The sequence below is a fragment of the Pangasianodon hypophthalmus genome, chromosome 27 (assembly GCF_027358585.1).
Source record: "Pangasianodon hypophthalmus isolate fPanHyp1 chromosome 27, fPanHyp1.pri, whole genome shotgun sequence".
In the NCBI taxonomy this organism is placed as follows: Eukaryota; Metazoa; Chordata; class Actinopteri; order Siluriformes; family Pangasiidae; genus Pangasianodon; species Pangasianodon hypophthalmus.
Genome location: NC_069736.1, coordinates 3,011,219 through 3,034,156, shown reverse-complemented (window position 1 = coordinate 3,034,156; position 22,938 = coordinate 3,011,219). Strand labels below are relative to the sequence as shown.

Below are 22,938 nucleotides of genomic sequence, written 5' to 3'. Positions count from 1 at the left end.
AACTGAGGACTTTCTGACACTGGAGACTCCTTCCATAAATGTTAAATAAACATCTCCTTGTCAATAATTATACAGTTTCCTTTGTGAAAAAAACAACCCAGTCCCTGTAAATTAGTGGTTACTGTAAAAATGATAACCTGTGATTTGCAGCTGCACTACTGTCAATGCTGTTATTAGAGAAAAATGAATCAACACCTTCTGACCAATCAGAGTCGAGAATTCAACAGCGCTATGGTATGATTTGTTTTGAAGTAAATACATATTAGTGCTTGAACAATAATTGAACTGTAGACTTGGACACAAATAGGTATAATAATGTGCATATAATGTTGTATTTCCTTAAATATTAAGGAAACTATGATTTTTGTCTAGTGAAAAAAATGTCCTTCGCTGTATCTTGTCACTTTTATAAAAAAATCATGAAGAATCGTATTATTTTTCTGTTTTTGAATCCTGCGCTCTCGTTCGCCTCGTGCTGTGTCTCGCTGTTTGTGCTGTCAGTGTGTTCAGTGACCTGACGTTGTCGCAGTCTCTCAGTGACAGAAGCTCTCAGCAAGGACTCGGCAAAAGGGATTTTTCTTGGCTGACATTTCCCATGACGCACTGGAGCGCTCGCATCCAAATAACCTGAATGTTAACAACGTAAAGCATGCGTTTGGTGCGAGATCAGATTGTTACAAAGGATTAACGTAAAGCATGCAGATCATTCATCTATCTGAGACTCATCTATCGGAAACGTATGGGAAAAGCTTCTGAGGAATGGATTAACGACAGCGATGTTAATCCTGTTGGTCTTTATTTAGGGGCGTTCATCATTAGGTATTGTGTGCAAATGAGGTATGACGTGGTTAACTGACCAGTCCAAACGTCACGAATAATTCCTTGGACCAATCCTATAGCGATTGTGGTCCGACGTTTCCTAACCCTAACCCAAACCCTAACCCCAACCTGCAATGAGCTCCCATTTACTGATCAAAAAACTTGTGGCTTCATCTTATCCTGTCATATACGACCTCTCGTTAAATGTGTATGGAGACATTACGAAGAAAAATAAAGCTGGGAAAGAAGATCTTTGGTGCTTCTGGGGAGTGTGTATATCTAGTACAGTTAGCTTGCTTTGTACGAGTACGAAGCGTAGCATGTAACATGTAAATCAAACAAAGAAACCAATTTTCACATTGATTTGTTTGTTATTAATTTTATAAACAAGAAAATGGTGGACAAGCCACGCCCACAAGTGACAACAGTAGCGGTTGCTACACAGCTACATGAGAAAATTACAAGCCCTCTAAAACAGTTTAGTGGTTGTTTTCCTGTCAGAAAAAAAGGTTTCACAAACCCTTTTAGGAAGCTAAGAGTGTAGCTTTTCCACCTTACTCCTTCATTGTGCTCCATTTTCTTCATATTTTCTCATTGCCAGCTTATTTTTACTCTAGCACTCCTCTACTCCTTATTCTCTCCTTAACATTCAGCCATTTTTTACATTTTTTCCCTCAGTATCACTGTGATAGGTGTGTGTGTGTGTGTGTGTGTGTGTGTGTGTGGTTAAATTTAGCTAAATTCTGCAGAGCAGACTGTGCCAGTGCTGTGTGATGCGTGTGAGAAGACTGTGCATGATGAGAACAGAGCTTTATTATGTCTTCCTTGTAATTTCACACCATATGGATTATATGACAGTATAAAGATGTGTGTTTTGTTTTTGTTTTGTTGGCAGAATGCATGCGTGAACCTGAATCAGAAACATCTGGCAGGCTTTTACGATTAACAGGAATTGTGGATTGTTAAATGCCTTTAATAATTTTAGGAATAAAAGACGACAGGAGCTGCTGTTATAAAATATTAATCAATGACATCATGGTGTGATGTGGCCCAAAGATGATTAGTTTCCCTTGATAGCACATGCCAAAGTGTTCTATTCCTCTTATATCACAGCAATTTGCTAACACTAACATTATTTGTAAATTAAAGAATGAGATTTCATTCTTTTCTATCTGTTTATAGTTACATTTAATGGCGTGGAACATCAACAAAACAAGTTAGTTCCTGTTATCACTTATGTTTTAGCAGCTACAAAGAGCTGTTCCCTCACCAGCCTCTTAAGCTTGTCATGTTACTGAAAAACCTTAAGCATAAAGTCGTCTGTCCTGAAAACTTTCCTGGAAGAGCTTTATCTCTGACTTTTACAAACTCTGACACTGGAGACTCCTTACAGAAAGCTTTACCATATCAACAATTATACGTTTTTCTTGTTTTTCAATATGCTAAACAAGTCCCTGTGCAAACTGTTACTACAGAAACAATAACATATTAGAACATTAGTATTAACATAAACCTGGGATCTTCAGTTGCTGTTATAGGAAATTGAAAACACTTTCTGACCAAACAGAATCAAGAATTCAGCAGTGTTGCGGTATATAAAAGCCTTCTCAGTGTTATTATGCATAATTATGCATAATCCACACTTCTCTAGTCTATAGGATATGCTGTTGTGTCTGTATTCGGCAGAACTCCTACATACTACAAAGCCACTGTCATTGGGAAGTGTTTTGTTCAGGTAATAAGCACCCAGAAAGACGATGATATCCGTAAATGACCACCCGTTTCATAAGGATGAGTCATATCTGCAGGATGCACGCTTTAAACTAATCCGTTGTACATCGCCGACCTCCCAGTGAAGAGACGGTTTACATTTTTCCGAAGTTTGGAAATGACCTGTTTAGGGAAATGCTAGTAAATAGTTGCATTTGTGCTGACCGCAGATGCGTCTGGTGAACAGCTGGATGCCGTTAAGGGCGCCCGTCCGAGCACGCTGCTGAGAGCTTTATGAGAGGACGGAGAGGAGCGTTCTAATGAACTTCCTCCTGAGTATATATGTGTTTGCGTTTGGTGCGCCAGAGAAGACCTGCACCATCTTGTTGTGTCCCAGCTGTCTCTCAGGACACTGTAAACACACAGGAAAGTGATCAGCTATGGAAATTAAACGGAATGCTTGCATTAACAGGAGAATAAACATGTGTGGTGGTCCAGGGACATTATGACAACTTAACAAACAAAAATATCTTGAATACAGGAAAATTCATCTAATATTTCTTATTACAAGATTGTTATAAATCAAATATAATATTATTCAGGCTCTTTTAGATGATTTTAGACATTTCAGTATTCATATATTTGGTTTTTTTTGGTAATCTTGTAATAGGAAATAAATTAAATTACATTCAAGAGATTTTTCACTTGCTAAGACTGCCATGGGTGGATCTTTCAACATAGAAATCACTCAAATCTACATAGAAATGGTTATATTAATACAAAAATCAGCCATTTTAATTTCTGTGTTTCCATGAAGAAGAACCTAAGGTAGATTTAAAGAAGCTTTAAAGAAGTTACGAAGAGTGTCTCATCATTGTTAGACCTTGTTAAAGCTTATGACAGGACAGCTCTTGATGTTCTAATGAACTTCCTCCTGAGTGTTTATGTGTTTGTGTTTGGTGTTCCAGAGTAGACCTGTCATGTTTCTTTGTGTCCCATCCGTCTCTAAAGTTGAGGATATTGTAAACGAACAGTTTCTCTAGACTAAACTACATGCATTTGCAGTAGAAAAAAACATCTGGGTGTAATTTTCTTCCCAGATTTTTTGTAGGACTTATCAAGAATGAAATATATGGAGGAAAGTTCAGGACAGCCACATATGTAATATAGCGAGATTTCCCTCTGCATCCCATTGGCAGTGCTAATGCTGCCTGTGGAACACTTTCCCTTGGGTATTTTTTTTTTCTTTGGTTACTTTGGTTCTCATGTTCTGAGCTCTAAGATTAGCCACTTTATTTTCATAGCACTTTTGACCCTGGTGGGATTATGGGTAGCAGCCGTTCTCAGGTTTCTGCTCTTCTGAAAAGCGACATCTCATGGCATTGTGGTTTGGCACATTACAACAGCTGTCCTGACCCAGTGAGAACCGGCCCTGATGTGGTCGAAGGCAAGACACAACCCAACAACTGCACACAGGAACTGAATCAAATGAATGGTGTTAATAGGAATTTATAACAAAAGTACTGATAAGAGCTATCGACATGCTGTCAGAGCCAAAGCTGGGTCTGGGAACTAGCTAATATTTTTTTAGCAACCACTAGTTACAGTCCTTTTTTAATCTCTAAAAACAATTTAAAATATCATATTTGTTGTGCTAGTCTGAAATAAGAGTTGTAACATAAATCACCAGACCGGATTTGTTTTCATGCAAATGTATTTAAAAATACATTTATAATAGTTTGTTACTCTACTGTGTACACCTTTTCCGTGTTAGTTATTGATTAGTTTGCTTATTGATAAGCAAAAATAAACCTGTTGTGCCCATGTTGTGCACAGTTTTATCATGAAATTAGTAACTTTATGCCCTAGTTTTGTTTTCTGAGTACTGTTTCATTGTACTTCATAGTTTTGAGCTTTCTCTGGTTTCACATACGTTATGGATTAGCCTTGTTTGACACTGTCTGCTGTGATTGACACAATATTCTTGGTGTGTATATATATATATATATATATATATATATATATATATATATATATATATATATATATATATATATATATATACCCTTGATGAAGGGTGCCAATAATTCTGGAAGGCACACACAGATACCAAAATTTCAAAGTGTCCTCTATGTGCAATGTCAGAACAGTGAGTGTACACTTCGCACTTGTGCACGTCAACGCTTGAAGAGCACATTGCATTCATCTAAGTTGTCTCTCTCTCTCTCTTTCTCTCTCTCTCTCTCTCTCTCTCTCTCTACATCTCTCTTTCTCTTTCTGTCTCTCTCTGTGCTGTTGTATATTATCCTGATCTACAGCGTCTGTGCTAGCGTTACACTAATAAGCGCATACTAGCAGTGATCTATTTGCCTCCATGCTCACTTATCCTAGAGCCTCATCGTAACCCCATGCGTCTTGAGGACACTGTGTACAGCGCTGGCACTTTATGAGGTGTTTAAGAGGAATCGGGGGAGGTGAAAATGCAAGCACTTTCAGGAAATATCGTACAGCTAGGTTTTACTGGATGTATGATGCTTAATATGCCTTGCTTAATAGATTAGATCGTTTAATTTACATGTACAGGTCTGGTTTCGGGTAAATGACATGATGCAATAGTCCATGTCATATTGTGTAGAATTTGTTCTGTCAAACACTGACCTAACCTTTTAGACTTTTGCTCAAAATTTGTGCAGCTCGGATCACGTAGGTCAGTTTTTTTCCATTCCACATGTCATGCATTTGTAAAACAGGAGATTGGAATCTGTAAATATTGAATTAATTTATTGTGGGTGTATGTTGCATCAAGACAAGAATAAATTCCACTAATTGTCTGACTTCTGACGGCATTTCAGTTCCAGGTTGTAGCACTACAAAATATGGAAACATTCAAGGGGGTAAATACTCATGCAAGGCACTGTAAGTCATTGTCAAGGGAGCTACAGGGGTGCCAATATTAAAACTGAGAGAATCTCAAATATGCTGAGGAGGTTTGAAAGCAATTAGAAGAAGTTATGAAGTAAAATGGTGGAGATAGAAGTTAGCCTTGAAGTCGAGTCATGAAGTTTGGTTGATGTTGTAACGCTAGCGTCAATCAGAGGCTAGTTTGCTCCATTCAGAAATGAGGAGATATATAGAAATATGGAAAAGCCTGAACATAGATATGGAAAAGCCTGAACATAGATATGCAACAACATATCATACATTGAGTGCAAAAGTATGCACCCCCATGGATTTTGAATGGCAAAATAGTTAAACATCCCTTTAGTTTTAAGGTGGGTGTATCTAGTATCAGGACAACAATCCAAAGCAAGACAAAAGCAGAAAGATATTTTGAAATGCTGTAACCTGGTCTGAAGAAGACAGTGTATGATGTCTGGCTGAGAATATTATAAGAGGAGCTACAGGGGTGCTAATATTAAAACTGAGAGGATCCCAAAGATGTTCAGAAGGTTTGAAACAGGTTTGAGGCAGTAATAATGGAAAATGGTGCATCTACAAGTTAGTCTTGAAGTCAAATGAGTCTAGACGTTTGGTTGAAGATTATTTAACAGTATCCTGAGACTAACATCCTGGAAAATCCTGAACATATATTTACAACAACATATGATACATACAGTGGGTTCAAATGTTTGTAACCTCCAATGTCAATATAACAATGTCAATACCAGAACAATATAAGGGGTGTAAGGGGGTGCCAATATTAAAGGCATTCAGAGGGACTGATGCATGGAAATGATGGGCATAGAAGTTCACAGTCAGAAATGGAGATGATTCTTCTCACAATTAGTTTGGTTAAAGTTGTAATGCTGATGCTAATCTGTGGCAATTTTGTACCATTCCTCTTGGCATGAATTCAAGAAATAGAAAAATGGATTTGGTGAATTACAGAAAAGAGTAGAAGAATATTTGTTTACCCTTCTGTGCCAGGAATGGGGTGCGTGTTGTCCTGGCACAGTGTGAGAACTCAGCTCCATGTAAGGCCATATCAGGATCAAGACTTGAGGTCGCTTCCCAACACAATGGGGCATTCTTTAACAAACACATTACCCGGAACAGTCCACCCCCACTCTCCAGCCCAGGAGAGTCTCAGACCTATTACTGCCTCCCCACCTCCCACACCAACCCCCCCTTCTTCCTCCACAGTCCACTTATCCAATCAGAAGCCTCAAAAGACAGGAAGGTAACCTGACTCCAAGGTCCAAGCCTGAGGCTTTAATCTTGGCCACAGTTTGAGGCTAGTAGAAGGATTCCCACTTATTCACAGAGGTTCCTTTCTCATCAAAAACACACTCTGGGACTATGCCAGAGGATTAAATTAGCTGGGCCAACACACACACACACACAAACACACACCTAATCTGGTGCATGGTCCATTACACATTTTCCAGGACTATGGTTCTTGAGGATTTAGCAAAGTCTGGTTTCCACATGCTCAATGGCAGCCTGGATGGATGATGCCTACTGTTGTTCTTTTGCTCTCCCTGCAGCTGAGCGCCGGATCCGAGTGCAGCTGTGACGTCAGCCCTGACGGAACCAAGAAGAAGAAGTCCAAGAACCTGTAAGTTCCTCAGTTTCCTTAGAGTGCTATCTCTCTGGTGTGCTATAGAGTTCTCCTGCTAGACCAGTTGACACAGAAGCTATTCATGATTCAAAGTGCAAGCTAGCATACATTGATTTTCTTCTGTTACCTGATGTTCCCAGGGGGGTTCAGGCTTCACTGTGGTTCCTCGCACTACCGTATGCTAAATACGTATTTGAGAACTTTGAAATTTGAGCGTCTTTTCTTCTATTGTCCTGGGTTGGGGAAAAGTGCATCACTGGGACATTTTCTTCACAGGGCCACATAATGTGAAGCTTTTTCTTTGTGTATATAATCACATGTCTGTAAAAAAATCTTCTGGTAATTCATTTAAACCACTGTTTCCCATATATATATATATATATATATATATATATATATATATATATATATATATATATATATATATAAAATATAAAATCATCACCTCGTACTGTACACACACCATGCTGAACTGGTGCCATGATCAGACTTTAATACCTTAGGGATTTCAACCAGTTTCACATCTAGGAAATGTTACGTTACTTCACATTAGTAGGAAAAATATTCCAATATCAGGATAAAATATTATTTTTCTTAATGGTTCATGCAAATTTTTGGAGAGTGTTTTTGAAAAAACTCTTCTAAAAAATTATCATTTAAAATTTGTACAAGCCATGGTATTAGCAGTTAATAACAGTGTCTAATAATAATAATAATAATAATAATAATAATAATAATAATAATAATAATAATATTTTTACATTTTATTTATTTGAGATATATTGTAAAATGGAGGAGAATTTTCCTGTTTTCACCTTGTTTTAGGAGAATAAAATAGAAAGTGATGAGAGAACAGGAAGTGCTTTGTACTGCTGTTATAGATGTGATGAATTATTTATTGCTGTATTTATTTACTTTGTGAATTTCATCCATACGAGTGAAAAACTGTAAATGGCCACACAATATGCACAATATACGGGAATGAATGATTGACATGAATGAAACTCAGGTGAAACCTGACTAGCAGGTGTTACTGCTTCTTTTTTTTTTTTTTTTTTGCTATTAAAGGATAACTCCATCTTGGAACACATTAAATCTATTTATACTGGAATATTTGTGATGTGTTTAGAGATTGTGGTGCTAGTTTGTTGGTTGGTGCTGTATTTTCATTATGCCCATAAGAAGCTTGTTAAAGTCCCAGAATGCAATGCAGCTATACGACACAGTTGTACTTGGTTATGGCAGACATGTAGCTTGGCTAGTTAGCGTTCTATGAGATGATGAGTGTGACGCGGTTGATGGCGGTGTTAGCATGAAATTTGAAGATTTGGAAGCTGATCTGTTTGAGCAGAGTGTACAGATGAAGAAGAGAGAGAGCTGAACAGACTAAAGGACTAAAGTGCTGCAGTAAGGGCTAAATCCCACTGGCTTCACTATCAAATGGCATTGTGGGTAATGTAGGAAACCATTAACCAAAGTAAAAACAGACCAATGAAAGAAGTTTAAACCCAAAAAATATATATTTAGAACTAGCATGACTAGCACTTAATAAGAATTTATGTGCTAGATTTTCAATTATATGCATTTTTCGTAGTTTTCCTGAAATGTAGCACAAAATTTATACTTGAATATGGAGCATTGTGTTTCCAGATTTGCGCCAGTCACCCTGAGAATCGTGTGCTGGGGCGAAGTCGACATGAAATCAATCGTGAAAACTGAAGTGATGTTAAAGACGAACATGTTAAAGCTGTCGTAAATGTGATCAGTGCATGTGTGTGTGTTCTCACCAGCGAGGTCTTATTGGTGTGTGTGTATGTGAGCAGTTACATTGATCAGAGAGAGATGATCTCCTGTGTGAAAGGTGTGAAAAGTTCATGTTGGTGTTAAAGCCGCCTGTGCTTCATCAGCTGTTGATTGGCTCAGCGTCACTGCCGTGTTAATCAAAAGCCACACATTAACACCTGCTTAAACAATGGCTGCCGAGTGTTGGCTAATCTTTTGTAACTTTAGTTTCGTCATGGCGGACTGACATGGCGTCAGAGGCGAACTATTACTATTCATCGTAAAAATAAAATCAGATGTTTGTAAATCAAATATTTGATACACCTAAGAAAGATACATGTGATAAAGCTACTGATATGAGATTTAAAAAAAATCCTCTTAATGTAGGGCCAAAAAGAAAATTTCACCAGCAAACCCAAATATCTAAATGAAATTACAGGAAATTTCTAGGGTGTTCCTCGGAGTTTATAATGGATTGTTTGGTTGATCAGCCATTTATTTTTGTTTGAACCCAGTTTTTGGCAAATTTTCCAATTTCCACCTAGCGTTAGACTTAGTTATGTGTTTTCAAACACTGATGAAAAATATTAATAAGAATATATCTGGTAAAGCTCTTGACTGGAGGTTAATTCTTTTTCCTTTCCTAACATAAATTTAATGTAAATTTAGACCCAAATACCTAAGTGGTATCACAAGCTACTTCTAGAATGTTCTCTTAAATTTATAGTGTATTGTTTGATTTATCAGCCCAAACTCATCCATCCATCCATTCTCTGTACTACATATCCTAAACCTGGTGCAAACGCCACACACACTGGGCAGAGTTTTGCAAGGCAAACGTGCTAACCACTACGCCACCATGCCCCCCGAACCCATTTATTTTTATTGTAACCCAATTTTCTTCCCAACTAGCTTTCAAATACTACAAACACTAATAAAGAGACGTGTGATAAAACTATTGATCTGATATATATATATGTTACCTCTTACAACTTAGATGGAAAATGAAAAACCCCAGCAGACCCAAATACCCCAGTGAAATTACATTTTTCTAGAATGTTAACTTTGAACCCAATTTTCTTCCCATTGTGCCAATTCCCAACTAGCATTAAACTCACTTATGGGGATTTATTCACTGTATGACACACACTTATTGATAAAAATGGATTTTTTTTGCCCTCAGGTGGAGGATGTGGCTTTCAAATTGTTTGTTTTTTCAATTTTAACATAATTCTGTACAACTTTGCCAATCCCTACTTAGTTTTAGACTTAGTTACGTGGTTTCAAATGCTGTGATGACATCCAAAATTAAAATTTCACCAGCAGACCTGAATACCCAAACAGAAATTACTGGAAATTTACAATTCATTGTTTGGTTAGTCAGTCCACACCTATTTCTTTTGGATTTTAACCCAATTTTCTTCCAATTTTGCCAATTCCCACTTGCTTACACCACACTAAACTGGTGGTTTATGCTAGTTAGCCTCACAGCTCCAGTGCAAATATAAAAAAATCTTCTTTTTGGCTGAACAACTGTAGTAAATAGTGTAGATTTTGTTTTTGGATGTTCAGTTAAGGCCAGGTACAGTACACTCTCAGTCCCGCTGTGGAATGAGATAGAGCAGAGTGTGTGCTCATTCAAGTGAGACTAAAATAATAAGAATCCCCCAAACCAGAGCTGGCACTCTATCAAGGCCTTGTTTTTGGCTTAATTTCTGACACACAGAGAGGAGGGAGATTCAGAACAGGAGGAGACTTGGAGGGAAAATATCAGGCATGAAAGAAGTGATCCTGGAAAGAGAGCTGAAGCATAAAATCAAGTGAAAAGAATTGAATGGGCGCGTGTTGCTTACAAGAACACACAACCTTGTTTCAGACATGACGACAACTGAAGTTATTTACATGACGTTACATGACCTCCATTAAAAATAACTAAATTAATATTATACCCAACTAATAATTCACCATGATCCTTTAGCCTCCAAGATGAAAAACAGTGGCAGAAATACCCCATACTTTAGATTTGCTTGTATATTAGATTTTCATTTTTATTTTTAATTTTAGTGGGCCACCTAAAGTTCATCATTTTTCTTCATTTCTGTGATTTTAACACCAAATTTCTGTTTGAAAGCCAAATTTCCAAACATCTATATCATTTTAAATGTGAAAAAAAATGTTAGTTAATATTAGCCTAGAGATGATTTACTCACAGTTATAGGCCACATAGACTAAATAGGCACCATGCAACATTACAATAGAGTTAGTTTATTTAAATAAAGACTTAAGATAAAGATTTTTGTGCCATGTTGTATTATTTAAAAAGTTTTGAAAGTTCAATACTTTATATAATGCTAATAGCAAGCCATTTCACCAAGCTTCTTTAGCTAGCTATTAGTATTAAAATTTGTAAAGTTAGCATTTGTAATGTTAATTTTCTGTTTAGTCCAGTTATGTTCCAGGTGGGGTTGGTTTTGTCTGGACCTGGTGAGTCCTGGGCTAAAAGTGAGTCCAACAGTAATACTAGTAGCCATAATTAAAAATAGTAGTAATAGTAGGTGTAAGATAGTAACAGTTACTTCATTAATTTTAGTAGTAACAGTTACTTCATTAGGATTGCTATATGAATTGTCTGCACAATTTGAGAGAAACATTACATGCTCTAACAAACCATTTTAGTTAATACCCTAAAGGCATTTCCTATTTTCCTGGATCTCTGACATGTTGAGTGAGCTGTAAACATGCGGATACACAACACGGGAGCGTCTCCTCTCCGCTCTGTGATTGGCTGAGGCCTGATCCCACCCCCGCCCTCCTGTCTTCCCCTCCCCTGACTTTAAAAAGGCTCAGAGGAGCTGAGCGGGGCTAGATGAATGTGCCTCGTTGCCCACCGTGCCCCACACATACACACACATGTTCCATACAATGGTGGACTTCTCCGAGAAGTACTTGGAAAGGTAGGCATCTTGTTCATCTCCTCCGAGCTTTCTGTGATGGACAGATTGAGGATGAACAAGGAGGGGAGGGAGAGGAAGAAAGAGAAAGGAGCTTAGAATAGAGAATAAACTAAGGATTCGGTGTGAAGTGTGAAGTTGAGCTCTTCTCTGCAGGGATTTGAGAGAGATCCACGTGAGTTATCTGGTCTTTTATGCTTTGTGTGTGTGTGTTTTGTTGGGAGTTGATGTTGGAGATGTTGGAGATGTTGGAGATGTGCAGATTCTTACGTCTCATTTCCATTTATCTGTAAAAATGAATTTTGCAATGTGCTGTGTTTGTAGTGGAGAAAAGCAATGCACAGACAGTCCCGTTTTATTGACACAACAGAGTGACATTTGAAGGGTCCAGCAGGCATGCAAACACTCTCACCGCTCCACTAGAGAAGCAAGAGGGGCCTCTGCACATGCCTGATGTCGTGCATGTGTTTACCGCAGTCTTTAACGTATAGTTTTGCAGTGTTTATTGAATCTTTTTCTCCACTGCATAAACGTGGCTATAGGATAGCAGTAAAAATGGTCACTCATCCTGGATGAACTACAAGCCTGGATTCTTTTTTCCCCCACTTCATTCCCATTGGCGTAGTTTTTTTAAGCTCCATCATTGCTGCAGAGCCTCTCCGGGCTGCTGTCACATTCTAAAATGTCTTTCCCACTGCAGGCGTCCTGGTTTTCTTGCACCAGAATAGCTCAGAGCAATGCTGCGAGAGATAATAAGGGCCTGCCAGAGTGGGAACTGGAGCCTGGAGACGATTTGGATTTGGACGGAGATGGAGACGTTCCCCCTCAGAAGCTAGTGGAGGGGAAATGTTAGACGTCAGAGCGATTTCGATAAGCTGCGGTTGCGTGTCTAATGTTTACATGTGTTTCTGGCTGATAGTGAGCGAGCACTTTTTTGTCTAGGAGTTCTTGGTTAGCGTCAGTTCTTTGGATCCAGTGATGTGCGAGCATGTGCAGATGTGCAACTGGAATTTTATCCATATTATTATTATTTAGATTCTTCATTTTCATGGGACGAGCACGTGACAGTCTTTATGATTGCAGCAGCAGATCTTAGATACAAATCTACAGAATCCAGCTGAGATTATCTGCTGATGCAAGGCTGAGATTTTGGATTCTACTTAAGGTCTTAAAGGTCATCGATCTTCTGTCTGACATTTCCATGGCCGTGTGTTATGAAGCTGCAAACTGAAATAACTCTCGGCTATTTTGCAGCGAGTAGCATGGACACCGCATGCCTGAGAGGTGGACATATTCACACACGGGTGTGGAATGTAGACCATCTGCAGGACTATGCTCAGGGAATGTGCAAAAAAGCCCTGCTGTCACTTGAATGCACACACACTCACACACACATGCACTCACATGAACATCCAAAAAATGCAATATATTGGAAAAAATATTTTCACAGTTCCAAAAGTGATGTTTTCTAGAGCAAGGATTCTCAAACTTAAAGCAAACAAACAAAAATCACAGAAATTATTTACAGATTTATTTTACAAAGCATTAAAAAAAAAATAGGCACATTCTTTAATCTGTACTATAATATTTTGGCTACTTACTGGAGTCTGGCAGTTTTACTTTTTAATTATTTTTGAACCCATTTTTATTAAATTTGTCAGAATTATTTATCAGAATAAATAAAAACTTTAATAACTTTAAATTAGAAAAGAAATCGAAAATGTTTCACGGACCCCATTTTGAGAATGATGGCCCAAAGAATACCCATAAGGCACTAGTAAAAAATAGAACAAAGAGCGAGGCGCAATTTCAGTGACAGGGTCTGTATTGATTATAGAATAATAAATGACAATGGTTTCATTTGCATATTTGAATAATTAATGAGTGATAATTCAGTTGAGACAAGAAGACTGTGTTTTTTTTAACCAGCCATGAAGAAGCACTTTATTAGCAATGAACTACAATAAAGAAAAAACAAGATGCAGAAGAAATGAAGGAGAAAAACATAATTTATTAAAATGAAAGAAACTGAAAAATGTAGAAAAAAGAGAAAAAATATGCATATGCAGATTTAAGAAAAAAAAATCAAAATGAGAGGAAGAGAAAAAAAGGGAAAATAAAAATGTAATATACAATTAAAAAAAGAAAAACAGGAGAAAATTCAAATAAAGAACTAAAAAGGAATGAAAGGAGATATTATGAAAAAAAATTGTGCATATCAAAAAATTAAAAAAATTTGTTTGAGGAAAACAAAAGAGAAAGAAAGGAAAATAAAGAAATAAAATATAAAAAGGAGAAGAAAGTTTGAATTAACAGTAAGGACACTAAAAACTAAAGGTTATGCATGTGTACATGTGCAGATAAAAGATTTTTAAAAATGAGAGGGAGAGAAAAAAGGGGAGAAAAGGAAAAAGAAATTAAAATACAAAAAAGAAACACAGAATGAAATTTGCAATTAAAAATAAAGAAACTAAAAAGGAGGGAAAAGAAAAAAATATATTATTCTGCATGCAGATATTAAAAAAATACAAAGCAAGAGGAAGAGAAAAAAATGCAAGAAAATAAAAGGAAGACAGAAATAAAATGGTAAAAAAAGTAAAAAAGGACATTTTAAATTGAATATTAAAAAGTATTTAAAAAAGAGAGAAACGAGAAGATAAATATTATGCACTGGTGCATTTGCAGATCGACAAATCCAAAACAAGAAGAAGAGAAAAAATAAAATAAAATAAATAATTAAACTAAAAAAGGAGAGAAAAGAGACGAAAAAATAGGACAGGCGTGCATGTGTGCAAATCAACAATTCAAAAATAAAACACAATTTGACAGCAAATCAGAAAATCAGAAAGTCATAGTGCCTCTGCTGAGTCCTTGCACCACCAGCTCCACGTCTGACCTTCACCATGACCTTTCCAAACTGCAATGTTTTATACTGTACTAACAGCAGTCACATGTATGTGTTTGCTTTATAGTGTAAATAAAGTAAATGTCTGAACCTCTGTACATGCTATACAACTATGACGTCATTAGGTCAGGTGTAGTGTGCAGTACTGAGCAGTAGGTGGCAGTGTTGAGTTGAATATGTGTCTTATTTTCCCCTGATGTGTTTTATTTACATCCTGCTGCTTCACTGAGGAGCTTCAACTTCTCCAAAGCAGCAAACCATCCTGACTGTTCTCAGATCAGTTTTCGTAGCATGTTTGTATCGGACATTTCTCCTCTGATGCAACTTTCTGTTTTTTCTGAGCTTAAGCCTCTTCTCAACTCTCGCCTGCTGTATTGAAACCAGATCAAGACCATAAATTGTTTCATTAAACTCGCGACTCTTTTCCAAGGACCATAAAATATTTAACGGAGGCTCTCGACTCCCACAATGCCTCAAAGCTCGCTTTCTCCAGATTTCCCACTGGAAGTGAAAAATAAGGCAATCAAACACATCCCGATCATCTGTTTCTGCTTTACGCTGTCTAAAAAAAGCCTTTTTATTGGGTAGACCTCTTCATGTTTCCAATTCAACTGTCCCAGCCTCCTCCTCTCTTTTCGCTGGATTCAGTTTCAATCTCGAAATATTATTCTGTTTCACTGTAGACTAGTTGTTCGCCATAAGTTGTATTTACAGTGTTAATGCTAGTCAAAACAATCCAAAACAGCTTTACCATGTAAGCAGTCAGAGAGGAATGCGATATGATGAATGCAGCTCCTTAACTACTTGACCATTTCACCGCTCTTATCTTATCAGAACCGATTTGAGTGAGTAGAAGGGATTGGGTGCGTCATCGCCAGCGTCATCCAAAATAAAACATGTTTATGTATAAGTGGCGTTAAGGTCTTTGTCAACATCATGAGCTTATGCAGGTATCAGGAAGGGTGTATTTTCCGATGAAATCGACCGAGAAATTGTATTGGAAAAGCAAAACACTGTCTGTAAGTCCTATACACAACCCTGCAATAACAACACTACTTAAATGTTCTGCTTATTCTTAAATGCAAAGATTTAGGTCTTTGATGAGCCAATTGTTTAACATTTGCTCTTATTTGAGTAATGGAAAAATGTCAGACAGAAAGGGTATTTATTTTTTGGAATGGTTTTCTTTGGGATAAACTTGGTTGTCCAAGTTTAAAGCTGTTAATGAAATTAGCAATTCATTTTCACTGAGCCATGTTTGGCATCAGATTATCTTTAGGTGGCATGGTGGTGCAGTGGGTAGCGCTGTTGCCTCACAGTTTGGCATGTTCAACCATGCCCATGTTGCTTTCCTCTCAAGACCATGCCACTAGGTGGATTGGTGAACCTCTGTATTCCGATGTATTCCTGCATCGAGCTCAGTGTTCCCTGGATAGGCTCCCGATCCACCGAGATGCTGATCAGGATAAATCAGCTACTGAAGATGAATGAATTAATATTTTGGAATGGTTTCCTTTGGGGTGCAGAAAAAGTGTTTCATGAGTAGCAAATTGAAGAGACTTGAAGTGGAAAGAAGGAGAAATTAGCCAGTTTTTTGTGTTTGAGATGATTTATATTTATTCATTTGGTCGCTGACTTACAAATGAAATCCAAGCATACATCAATGTTTAAGAGACGTCCCAAGACCAAACCAGTGAAAATTCTGGGATTTGAACCTTACTAGTCCAGAATCTCAACTGTCGATCCGCCACTACCCTAAATTTAGGACCATATTTCACCACAGTGGCCATGGTAGTGCGTTTGTTAATTTATTCATAAATGATTCTCTCAGGCTCCACCCACTTCCGACTGAAATCGCACAGTGCCTCTCAGCAGTCTTACACATCATCACAGCTGACCTTCCTCCTTCTTCCTGTTGACAAAGATAAGAGCAGTGGCTTCAGTCCTGAATGGCCTTGGCTTTGAAACACAAAAGCAGCCTAGTGGAAAAGCAAGACTGTGGAGTTGAAACACTATCATGTGCACTATTCACGCGGCAATGGAATGTTTGAACGTGGAGGAACCTAGAATAAATATGTGGTGGCTTAAAGAGGAAGTCCGTGAAGCCACATCTTTCGGAAGTGGTTTACTCGTGTCTTGACTCCTGCTGAAAAAATGCCCGGTGTTGTATTTTAAGGTGATTGCTCATCATTTAGTCGGTTGGGTTTGAGGGGTTTTTTTGTGAGAGGTGGGGGGCATTGTTTCCAGATTTGAGCACAACATTGAATGATGTCATAAATTGTTACAGACTTCCTGTTTCCTGTGAGGGCTCACCTCCTGGTTCCTTCACTTAAGCCTAGCTGGATTCAAAGAGGCAGCTAATGGTTAAACAGTGGTGGCCCCAAAAACATGGTCTTAATGATTTCCTTTCAAACAAACACAGATGTTAAGAGTAGAATTTATGCGCTGATAAATAAGTGTCAATAAGCCTGGAGCACAGGCTCATTCCTCCTGTTAGGCCTCACTGAATTCCACCTGATAATAAGTACAGAAACCATTATAGAGAAGAGGCACGGTGAGGGCAGGACAGATGGACCGATTTAGGAACCGTGTCTAGGGAGGTCCAAAAACAGAATGGTCTCCCAACATGGCGCTGATGAGAGTGGAGGCCTCGCTAATCCACGGTGGAAATCAAACAGCAGGAAATAGGTGTTACGGAAGGTCGGGCATTCCACGAGGACGTGAGTGAGGTCGGAGTGTGTGAGGACGAGTGCTCGGGGATGGGAGGAGGGCGTGTTATGAGGCCTAAAGTTTGACTGGATGAAGAGGTGTGCAGCTGTACGCTGTTAGCCCCCCCAAGGGCTTTGACCCTGAGGTCACGAGCCCAGGGGCCTTACGGAGAATCCTAGAGAGAGGTGTGGAGGTAGAGAGCGGCACTCAGCCTCATCCCTCTGTCAGTACGTCACTCTGTCAGTCAGTAAGGAAGAAGAGGAGAGAGAGGACGAAGGACAGGAGTGAGACGAGTGCGAGAGAGAGAGAGAGAGACAGACAGTGTCTCTCTTCCCACTCTCAACATCTTGCTGGAATCTTATCACTGCTTGGAGCTTGATTGCAGAGAAAATGTATACTCGATATGGATTTTTTTTTCACAATTTAGGGTTTTGTCAAGTCATATGGAGTTTATGTTGGAGATGTTTTGATGTTTTCCATGATGTCTGGATCTGAGATTCATCTCTGACCTACTGCTTGTGTGTGTGTCCATACAGGGCCAAAGACATGAAGAACCGATTGGCGTTCCTGAGGAGAAGGAATGAATCTCCTGGAAGCACCCCGGCCAGCAAGCTGGACAAAACTATGAAGTCAGTCAAGTAAGTGTTACATGTGGGTGTGCATGGGTGTGTGTATGTGTGTGTGTGTGTGTGTGTGTTGACGCATATGGGTGTGCACATGGCCTGGGAGAACAAGTGGTGGAAAAAGGGAAGTTGTCTATTTGTGTCATCACATTGTCATGCGGTTGTCATGTTTAGCATGTATATCTTTCCATGAGTGAATGAATGACCTAATTTGGTCCATGGTTACTTGCAGCATTCATTGTTTTAAAAGTAGAAATGACAAATTTCACCATGTGGGTGCCAAACCACTTACTTTGTACTAATAGAATATGTCAAACATGAGGAATTATTATATCTTGGTTTTGAGCTGCACTGGAGAGAATAATCAGAAAAAAATTCTTTTGTGCATACGAAGTAATAGTATGTGTAATATACAACGCACCGCATCCCAGCTGGCTGAACATATGCACGAGTGTAATTTCTTTAGCATGACTAACGCCTGCCTAATTGCCCGTGGATGCAGCATACAATGCCGCCCTATCGTGCAGAAAGACTGACTTGCTCCTAAAGTCAATAAGGCAGCAGATGTTGTAGAGTTGTTAATTGTAGTCACACAATGAAAAGGAGCTTTGGAAAGTGAGAGGCTAGAGGCGGAGATATAGTACCATCCTACTGGCTGGCCATAGCTCCACCTCCACCCCTCCCTTCTCTGAGGTTAGTCATAAAAGAGGCTCTCCACCAGAAACGTTCAGAGAGACTTGTACACACACATAAACACACACACCGAGCAGGAGAGAAGCACAGGGCTTCGGATGGGTCACACAATGAGAAACCTGACAGAAATGGGCTTGCTCAAGAACCGTTCTACTTTCATCTGCAGGCCCACGCCAGAGGAGGCACTCAAGTGGGGAGAATCCCTCGACAAGCTGCTCGTCCATAAATGTAAGTCAGGATTTTTTTTAAAGTAACGTATGGAATTCCGTGTTTGTATTAAGCTTACGGATTGACCGCTTTCCTCTGCCCTGGAACCTGGAATGATATGTGTGCAATTTTCTGTAGTTGGTGCATTGTGTGTGAGTGCGCGTGTGTGTCGGAGGCTTTCACATGAATTAACTCCATATGAATTGAGCCATGCATCAGCAGGGAGGAAATAGCAACACGGAGGGATTAGTGTGCTCCAAAGGGATTAGTGTGCTCTTTCTATTTATTTCTGCTCTCCATAATCCATTATCCGTAATCCATAATCCAAGCTTTGATGTTTTTAATATCATTTTATTGATGGTAAGGAAAATTGCATGCATGCGTTCAGTATTAGCAACCAGCATGTCATGTGCACAAGAGAGACTTATCTGCAGAGCGCACTTATTCAACTGTTTCCCTATCGCAAAAAAACCTCCGCAGCCAGTTTATCTGCAGCGGAAAAGCGCTCTCGGTTGAAGGGGTGGCTCCTCGCTTCCTTGTATTCTTACTGATGGAACCCTGGAGCAAATTCCAAAAGCCTGTCAGAAATGTTGACACGACCTGGAAGGAAAGGAAGATTTTTGTAAACAGCTTTCCAAAATGCGCACCAGGTTTCTGAAAACCATTATAATGTTATCGAACTGCACAAAAAAAATATCTCGTGTCGGACAGGAAAGCCAAATAAATTCCCGACAAGTTGCGTTGAAAATGTGTAACAAGGATAAATGAATCGTTTCAGTATTTTAAAATGGTTTTTAAATGGTAGCTGATCTTCATCCCAATCGCAAGCAACGGAAGGGCAAGAGAGGAAGCTGCTAATCCGTATGGAATGATCATTATCTCGCACAGAGCTCAGCTGAGTGTGGTGTTCCTACGGTTCTTCCTGTCCACTCATCCAATAACACCCTCTCTCTTCAACAGATGGGTTGGCGGCGTTCAGAGCGTTCCTGCGCACCGAGTTCAGCGAGGAGAATCTGGAATTCTGGCTGGCGTGCGAGGATTACAAGAAGATCAAGTCGCAGTCCAAGATGGCCTCAAAGGCTAAGAAGATCTTCGCCGAGTACATCGCTATTCAGTCTTGTAAAGAGGTAAGGCAGAGTTCTTGAACACTAGCTGTATATTAAAGCTGAGGCCAAACAGCGGCCACATCCAGTCAAAACACATCTTAATCGTTTTGACTGGAAACAAATCAGAGTTGAGGCAGTTTGAAAGGTTTCTAAGTAAACACACATGGGCAGCGGAGTGTAAATCCTGCTCGCCCCCTCCCCCCATTCTCCTCCAGAAGAGGCATGAGGCAGGCCATGAATGAGCCAGTCTTTGTATATGGTTCCCACATGGATGCCTGAGAGGCCTGCAGGATGTGAGGTCATCCCTGACTAATAAATTCACATGTACCCATGCTACACTAAGCCTCTGGTTTTAGCGCATGGTTTCACTTTTTGAGCTTGGAACAAACCAGAAAAAAAATTCCAAACAGGACCAGCTGAAATTTACCTTAAACAGAGAAAGAGCAGAATGTGTATCCTGACCTGACGAAGATTTGCCAGTGATTTAACTGAATTCCTCTGCTTTTGCCCTCTAGGTGAACCTTGACTCATATACGCGAGAGCACACCAAGGAGAACCTTCAGAACGTCACGCGCTCCTGTTTCGACCTGGCCCAGCGGAGGATATACGGCTTGATGGAGAAGGACTCGTATCCGCGGTTCCTGCGCTCGGAACTCTACCTGGACTTAGTGAACCAAAAGAAAGCGAGCGCCACGTCTACAGCATCCTCGTCGTAAGAGGAACCACAGCGCAGAGACGCTTGACAAAAATCTAACTAGCATTGTGGACACTTTTGTTCTCATCCGCCATCCTGTCCTACGACGAGGAGAGAAATAAGAGAGGTGACGATCAGGACGGAGAGACGCGAGAAAGGAAGAGGCAGTTGTCCGATCCGGAGGCTGAGCAAAGAGACGTGTGGAGTGTCTGTATAACGAGCTACATCATCTTTATTTTTTACCATTTTTTTATTTATGGGTTTGGAGAGAAGTCAGGGTGGGGGACGGGGATTTACTCTTCGATGCAAAGACAGTCGGGTACTGTTTTGTCGTTTCTTATCATTTCCGCGCTCTGTGCTCTCGGTACGACGCAGATGCCACTTTTTTTGTTGCTCTCATTCTCAAGCCGTCATGGCCGGATCGATACAAAGTGCACACGGTTCCTTCCTTGCTTTCCTTCCCTCTGTGGTCATGCACTTCTGTAACGAGGCGTCTCCTTTCGCGCCCCCCCGTCCTGAAAGACGTTTTGAGGAACGGACCAAAACACGGACTCTCATGCTTCTGCACATGGAACGCAACCATCCGTCCGCAGGTCTGCAAAGGTCAAAAGCGTGACAGTTTCTGTATAGCAATTCATTGTAGCTCCATGTGGGGACTGGACGAGAGAATTCTCAGGACTGCACGGCACTCGACTATGAAGCTTTCAGGCTTGTTTGACCTTTATTTCACATCCTTTTTTTGTATATATTATTATTTTTATTAGGTTTAAACCTGCACTCCATAGATTCTTTTGTTAATAAGAAAGATAATGCTTTACTTGTACAGAAAGTTTGCATATTTATTTAGATCCTTGCTGGATGTCTTGTTCAGTTCATTGCACTCAGCTAAACAAAAAAAGAGCACCCTCCCCCTTTCCCCCTCCCTTTACCCATGATCCTCAACTGTCCTTATGTAAGTGCAATATGTTTTTATTTTTGTTAGTTTGCTTATCTTTTGGATAAGTTTCACTTTGACGATGGATTTTTATTTGTCGGAAAAATTCGACCTGCTCGAAGACTGAGTTGCAGTTTTAAGAGAGTATTTAGTTCATATTAAGTGAGTTATTCTAACTGTCTACTCCCTGGCAGCAGGCAGCCGGGGGTTTATGGATGTAAATATCATTCTTAAGAAAAGAATAAAACGACGAAAAAAGACAAAAACACAAGGTCTCGTGGGAAATCCCACGCAACACAGCTGTATGTATGTAAATACTCAGAGCCTCAAAGCTATAAAATGACATGTAATGTTATCAGAAAAAGGGGAAAGTCATTGGGTGAAATCCACCTTTTCCTTGGTCATACACTGCTTGTAAGGGGTTTACGAAATGTATTTTATCATTTTCACTGTTTACAATTCAAACGCATCTCCTAAAATAGCAAGCGAAAAAAGAAAATAGAGAGAATACATTTGGTGTCATTGTAAAAAAATGAGAAGATATAATAAAACAGATGAATGATAAAACTGATACCTGATCTTGTCTTGGTCTTTGATTACTGGTTTATTTTTCTTACTGGACCTAATGGACATTAGATTGTGTGTGTGTGTGTGTGTGTGTGTGTGAATACATTCATCACTGTCGCCTCAGCTCACAGCTCGGGTAAACAGGTACAGCACAACTCGCTCTAAATAAGTGACCTGAAACAATCACACAGTCGCTCTACAGTAACACACTGCAAAAACATCGGAGAGAGAGAGAGAGGGAGAGAAAGAGATGAGGAAAGGAGAGATGAAAAGAGATAATAGAGGAAAAAGAAAAAAAAAATAAAGCACCAAAGGAGATGAAGAGAGAGAAAACAGGAAAATAAAGTGATGAGAGAAGAAAAAAATGAAAGAAATGAAAAAAAGAAGAGGAAAGAGGAGCGATAAACAAGAAAAAAAGAAACAAATAAAGGAGAGAGGAGAGATTAAAGGAGAAAGGAGAGAAGTAAAAGAGCAAAAATGACAGAAGAGTGAAGAATGGAAAGGTGAGAGTTAATATAGTTAATATAGAAAAGAAAAAAGAAAGAAAATAAAGAGATTAGTGAAAAAATGAAACTCGGAAGTGTATAAAGCGAATAAAGAGATGAGAAAAGTAAAAAAAAGAAAAGTGAAAGTTAAGGTGACAGAGGAGAGAGGAGAAATTAAAGAGAACAAAAAGA

At 39.2% G+C, this 22,938-nt stretch overlaps 1 protein-coding gene across 1 annotated transcript in view; it reads left to right on the top strand.

The window, feature by feature from the left end:
• The window catches only part of rgs3a (regulator of G protein signaling 3a), a 129,154-nt gene extending 106,889 nt beyond the window's left edge, over positions 1 to 22,265 (top strand). The window contains exons 13-17 of the mRNA XM_026921592.3: positions 7,017 to 7,087; positions 17,974 to 18,075; positions 18,920 to 18,981; positions 19,921 to 20,087; positions 20,582 to 22,265. Coding sequence (XP_026777393.3) covers positions 7,017 to 7,087; positions 17,974 to 18,075; positions 18,920 to 18,981; positions 19,921 to 20,087; positions 20,582 to 20,782 — 603 coding nt within the window. The 3' untranslated portion in view covers positions 20,783 to 22,265. The remainder of the gene's footprint in view (positions 1 to 7,016; positions 7,088 to 17,973; positions 18,076 to 18,919; positions 18,982 to 19,920; positions 20,088 to 20,581) is intronic.
• Positions 22,266 to 22,938: the final 673 nt, after the last annotated feature.